Genomic DNA, 6,187 nt, shown 5'->3' with positions numbered 1-6,187 from the left:
TGGCAGAGTCCAACTCTCACCGGAAACGAGTCCGACTTACTGCCGGCAATGCGGACCAAGCTCTGACACCGGTCATATAGGGACCAAGCTCTGACACCGGTCATACAGGGACCTAACAGCCCGTATCAAAGGGCCTGGTACCCCATACTCCCGGAGCACCCCCTACAAGATTCCCCGAGGGACACGGTCGAACGCCTTCTCCAAGTCCACAAAACACCTGTAGACTGGTTGGGCGAACTCCCATGCACCCTCAAGGACCCTGCTAAGAGTATAGAGCTGGTCCAGTGTTCCACGGCCAGGACGAAAACCACACTGCTCTTCCTGACACAAATCTATAATTAAAATCAAAACATGTAGAGTAGCCATCTTTGAAACTGAAGTTATCTGCCCTCAGTCAAACTTTCAGAGTAAAGTTCACCCTCTGACTTCCTGTCTTTGGGATTCTTCTGTTATTTGCAGTAAAAGTGTTGGTTTTTTACACAGAGGGTAAAAAGTGGCATCAACAATAGTTCCTTAATGAAAGTGATCCAGTTTCCCTCCGGTCTGACATGTGTGGGGGCGTGTACCATGCAGGCGGTGCTCCAGATGTCAGCGGGCGGCCCATACTCTGCTCCAATCAGAACCTCCAGGGCTCTGTACTGCCTGGTCTGAATGTCCTCTGTGAAGTGTTTGTGCTGGTCAACAGACACACACAGACACAGAAGGAGGAGCAATCTGACTGGTTGAACATAAAAGTAAATATTAAACAATGAAGAGGAGAAGATGAAGACTTCTCACCACCCAGCAGGCATTTCCAAGGTCAGCGATCTTCACCCGAATCCTGTCGGCGTTCAGAGGATCCAGAGGGTTGATGACAAAATCTGAGGAGCTGAAAGCTGCAGACACAATGAGCAGAACCTTACTCTGACTGGTCAGAAACGAGCAGTGTGTGTGAGAGTGTGTAACTGTTGTGTGTCTGTCCATCTGTGTAGCAGCGACGCCACCACCCTTCAGTCTGGGACTCACCACAGCCACAGCAAGCCAGTCAAACCAGGAATGGACTGAAGTGTTGGTGGCCGGGGCTCAGTTTGTGTCAGCATCGCCTTCCATTTATGTTTTTCAACCTGACTTTACTTTTACCATTTGGATTTTTTATGCCCTGAAGCCATGAGGCCATACAGCAGAAATGAGCTGTTGAAGGTGAACTTAATGAGGCCAGCTGCGTGTCAGACATCACGCTACAGATACCAGACCTCATCCTAAGCCTTCTGGCAAAGAGCGGCAGAGATGGGAGATTTATTTTAACGCACGCAGCCATTCTCAGTCTACTTAACCAAACTGCAACATGCCATGGCCCTGTGGTTCTGGATGGGATGAAGAGTTAAAAAGAAAACACGGTCATTGATTTTAGCAAAGACCTGCAGGCACAGTAACTCACTTTTTAAAGAGTCTTTGAAACATACAAATATTTGGGTAGAGTTATTCAAATTAAACTGACGTTTGATGCAAACTGTGAAGCTATCTATAAAAAAGGGAACCAGCATCTGTTTTACCTTTAAAAACTTTTACATCAACCAAAGTCTACTCTGCTGATTGTTATCAGCACTCAGGATTACTAAGCAGCAAACAAAGAAGATGCGTTTGAGGGATTTCCCTGTTTGCCTGAAAGTGGAGAATCGGAATTGAATCCTGGAGCAAGAAGGTCCTCTTTGTTTGTTGGAAGTGACTGAAACAATGAGGACTTCTAAGGTAAAGCCTAACCCAGACTGAAGTTTAGACTTATGTGTTAACATCAGCACTGAACTGCGTTTAGTGCTGATGGAATACGAAGAAAACAAGACAGAACTTTAAACTTAACTTGTATGAAACATTTGCACTCACTGTAAATAATATATCACTTGAATTAATGCTGTGGTTTTGCTATTTAACACATCTGTTTTTGTGTAGTTTACTGTTTGACAGAAAACTAACATGTCTGATAAAAGCTCACACTGCAGTGTATCTGCGTGCACGTGTGCTCTGACCATCTCGTCCACTGGAATATCCTGACTGAGTAGAAAGCGCAGACTCGGACGTTGCTGACATCACAGAGCTGGAGAACCCTGATAGTCCGGAGGCGGGGCTGGAGAACCTTCCGGGGGCGTGGTCAATACACCTGTCCTCCAACCAGGATCCGGTGGATTCTGGGCTGGCTTTGGTATTGGCTGAGCAGCAAGAAGTGTTGCCATTGACGACTACATGACCTGAGAAGAAAAGAAATACTCAGACTTGGTTTGATGTTAGAGACTTTCTTCTGCATGAGACAAACGCATTCATGGCTAGAAACAGAAGGTCGCAGCAGAACGAACCTCTCACACTGATTGATCATGACATCCATCACACTGGACCACCAAAAACCACGGGTTCAAGACAACAACCAAACATCTAAAGATTTTAGCTGTGCCACTTGTTTTAAAGTAACAAACTCACAGATAACATTGACATGTGACAACACATTCAGGAGATAATCAACATTTCCCTTAAGGTGGAGTTGAAGATCAAGATATATCCCAATGAACTGAAGAGAATGTAACTGGAACTTCTGACTCTTTCTCCTTTATAGCATCTTCCATGTTCCTGGCCTCTCTCCTCGTCTCCAGTGATCCAAGATGATTGATTCTAATTATTTTTCATTTTAAAAGAAAGGCAAATGGAGAGGAGAAACAGGAAGTTTTCCTTCAAATGTGACGTGAACGTGCGCTGTCTGTACAGTTTGTGAGAATGCCAACATGTTGGTTCCTGTTAGGAAAATATTGCTTTACCTGAGATGTCATTAAAGCCAAACAGAGAAGTGATGTGTGTGTCTGTGTGTGCTCAAAATCTGATGCATCTGATGTAGACAAAGAATTCTGTACATCTGTTATCCACCTAATGACGCATTTGGATCAGTCATTTTTCACTAAAACACTTCAGGTGTACACAAGTAGAACAACAAAGCATCCTAAAATTGAATAACAATGTATCTTCATATTTGTCTGTTCGTATCTGGTCAACAAACTCATGTCAATCACAGAAAGGTACAGCTTTTATCAACATCAAAAATCAGTTTTCTCAGAACACAAGAACAATTTTAGTGTGAACTCACAATTTGTATCCGTGTCATCAAGTTTTGGTACACCCTCATCTTCCTCCATCCTCTAAACACAAACAGAAATATTAAATCTCTTGTATTGTATCTTGGATTTACTTACTATGATTGTATTACTGTTGTTTATAGTTATGTTTTGTCAGGACTCCCTCAAAAATGAGATGATGCATCTCAAGGGGTTATCCTGAAATATTACTGAAGTACTACTGTAGTAATATTAAAGTACTATTACAGTACCTGTAAATCCATCAGTCTCTCCTTTAAGAGCCTTTGCTGACGTTTTGCTTTTCTTTTCAACTTTTTCTTCTTATTTTTAGATAACTTCCCCACCTACACACACAGAGGGGTAAAACACCGACAGCAGGACAGCGCAGGTTTGACAACTTTCCAGAAGTTTAACAGAGACACAGTTACTGACAGACACCCTACGTGCTGTTAGAGAGATCGTTCTACGTGACGTAACCCACAGGAACCAGCAGACATCACACCTGGACTCTTACCTGTACGTCCCTGGGAGCTGTGCTAACTAGAACACGTGGACGGCAAGAAAACATCAGGAAGCAAAGATGGAAAACAGGAAGAGAAAGAAACAAGAAACAGTCTGGTTAGACCTGAAAAAGTAGACAGAAAGAGGACAGTCTGGAAACCAGTGGCACCGGGAATCCCCGCTACCAGGAACCATACTGAGGACACTCGTTTTAACCAGTTCTCCTTTTCGCCTGAACTCCGAACATCTGATAGCTCCTCACCTGATGAGCCAGAAGGGGGCGGAGCTCCTGTTCTTTGCCAGATGGTGGCTTCAGCTGCCAATCTCCTGATGTAGACATCATCAACAACCAACAGGATGTTCTCTGGCTTGATGTCTGTGTGGATGATTTTACACTTTGTGTGGAGGTAGTCAAGTCCCTGCAACACCTGCAAGACCACCACCGAGTCCACGTCAAAATCAGAGTCAAAGCTGCTCAACAAGACCCAACTGATCAAAAAGTCAGTCACTGAGTTCCAGCTGCAGAAGAAGTTGAAGTCACAGGGTCCTGGCTGTAGAGCGAGTCGGAATAAGTCCCGACAGGTCAGTAGGTGAGTCACCAAGTCCTGACTGGAGAATGAGTACAAGTCACAGAGTCCGAGCTGGAGTGGGAAACAGCATAACAAGTCATGGCTGGAGGAGTCAAAGTCACCAAGTCCTGGTTGGAGAACAAGTCTGAGTCACTGAGCCCCAGGTGAGAACGAGTCTCTGTGTTTATTTTGTTATTAGACTTTTTTTTCCCCGTTTAGATATTGTTGTGTGTTTTGACTCTGTATTTTTGTGTAAAATGTTGTAAAGCACTTTGTATCGCCTTGTTGCTGAAAAGTGCGATATATATATAAATTTGACTTGATTTGATAAATTAAGATGTCAACATTTGTTAGATGTAAACTTTGTGTTACCTGTCTGATGATGGTCTTGACACAGACCAGAGGAAGTCCCATATAGTTGGATTTGATAATCCACTTTAACAACTGGTGACCCAAAACCTCCAGAACCATACAGACATCTGATAGAGGCTAAGGAAACAGAGAGAGAGAGACAGGTAGACAGACAAGCAGGCAGACAGACAGGTAACAGAGGAGGATACGGACTCCATTGGTTCCAGAGATCTTGAAGTCGTCGATGAGCTGGACAATTGTTTCCCTGAACGGGTCAGACGGGTCGCTGTCCCTCACCTGGAGAGACAGACAGGTTAATTGAGCACACCTGTAGCTGTTGAAGGTGGGGAACATGAAGTGGGAAACTCACACATCGAAGCAGTTTGATTTCGTCCAGAGCTGTCTCAGTATAATGCGGAGCGCTCTTCACCACCTTCATCGCCACAAAGCGCTTCTTCCTGAATCAGAACCACATTCAGAGCCTGTGACAACACAATCTGTGGAACAGTCTGCAAACATTGAGCAGTTCTTACTGCAGGTCCCAGCAGAGCCAGACTGTAGAGAAGTGTCCCCAACCCAGTTTCCTGACCACGTGGTACCTTCCGTTGAACAGGTCTCCTATTTTCACCGGGTAATAACCACCTGAACCACAAAGATAAGTCAGTAAAACTCATCTGAAGCTTTCAGACTCCTCTCATACCCTGGCTTCTTTTAAGACCTTCTTTTTGCTAAATCCTGTAGTTGTGGTTGGGTTAGGTTATCCTGAGCTATCCCTTAGTTCTGCTGCTATAGGCTTAGACTGTGGAGGACAAACTGACCACATGTCCTCTCTCTGCTACAGGTCTTCACTGTGTGTACATGCAAATATTGCTGCCTTTAACTTTGTGCTTTTTGTTTTTCTTCCCATAGAAACTACATCTGGACCAAACCTGTGTTTGTCCTGTCCCCTCAACCCTCAGTGGGTCGAGGAGAAGGATGCCCATCAGACTTGTTCTGCTAGAGGACTTTCTGACCATATTTCTTTATTCTGTTATGTAGAACGATCAGTTCCTCTGAGGTTCTTTTGATAATCTCACCTTTACAGTAATCTGATGGGTCTTCTTGCTCTTCATCATCAGAACCCAGCAACTGAGCAGGGGGTGGGGTTAACTCGAGAAGGGGTGGACTCTGAACTGGAGGAGGTGTAGCCAACTGAGATGTGGCTGATGATGTTGTGGGAGGGGGATTGAACGGAGGGCCAATAAAGTCCAGAGAGCAGAGAAGGGAGGCAGAGGAGGAGCACAGGGGGGAGTATAGATAGGAACAGACACTGGAGGTGAACGTCACTGAGGTCAGCAAGAAGGCGTCATAGTGAGTAGAGCTTAAAGGAGGAAGTTGAGGAGCTGTGGCAGTATGGAGGGAATATGATGGTGGTGACTGGATGGGGATGTGGGTGCCAGGAGGTGACTGGCTGAGACAATGGGAGGTTTGGAGGGCAGTTTCAGGAAGTACTAGTGCTGCTGCAGGTGCATTTGTGCTTTCTGGAGTAGGTGGCACTGTCTGGTGGGGGCTCTGAGGACGAGGTGATTGGGTTGACTGGGTTGACTGGTGGGGGCTCTGAGGAAGGGGTGATTGGGGTGACTGGTGGGGCCTCTGAGAACGAGGTGATTGGGTTGACTGGGTTGACTGGTGGGG

General features: G+C 45.3%; 1 protein-coding gene across 4 annotated transcripts in view; it reads right to left on the bottom strand.

The window, feature by feature from the left end:
• The window catches only part of srpk3 (SRSF protein kinase 3), a 14,556-nt gene that overhangs the window by 6,606 nt on the left and 1,763 nt on the right, over positions 1–6,187 (bottom strand). The window contains exons 2-14 of one of the 4 annotated variants that reach the window (XM_017403818.3): positions 6,144–6,187; positions 5,590–6,107; positions 5,047–5,155; positions 4,884–4,971; positions 4,723–4,810; positions 4,535–4,641; positions 3,856–4,021; positions 3,607–3,632; positions 3,344–3,436; positions 3,104–3,155; positions 2,004–2,222; positions 778–875; positions 567–674 (exon numbers count right to left, since the gene is read on the bottom strand). In XM_017403818.3, the coding sequence (XP_017259307.1) occupies positions 567–674; positions 778–875; positions 2,004–2,222; positions 3,104–3,155; positions 3,344–3,436; positions 3,607–3,632; positions 3,856–4,021; positions 4,535–4,641; positions 4,723–4,810; positions 4,884–4,971; positions 5,047–5,155; positions 5,590–6,107; positions 6,144–6,187 (1,716 nt within the window). Of the gene's footprint in view, positions 1–566; positions 675–777; positions 876–2,003; positions 2,223–3,103; positions 3,156–3,343; positions 3,437–3,606; positions 3,633–3,855; positions 4,022–4,534; positions 4,642–4,722; positions 4,811–4,883; positions 4,972–5,046; positions 5,156–5,589 lie in introns of all 4 variants that reach the window. The other 3 variants (XM_025003178.2, XM_017403817.3, XM_017403819.3) reach the window with 3 other exon arrangements.

This window comes from Kryptolebias marmoratus, linkage group LG6, assembly GCF_001649575.2.
Source record: "Kryptolebias marmoratus isolate JLee-2015 linkage group LG6, ASM164957v2, whole genome shotgun sequence".
Taxonomy (NCBI): domain Eukaryota; kingdom Metazoa; phylum Chordata; class Actinopteri; order Cyprinodontiformes; family Rivulidae; genus Kryptolebias; species Kryptolebias marmoratus.
This window is presented reverse-complemented; position numbering and strand designations above follow the sequence as displayed.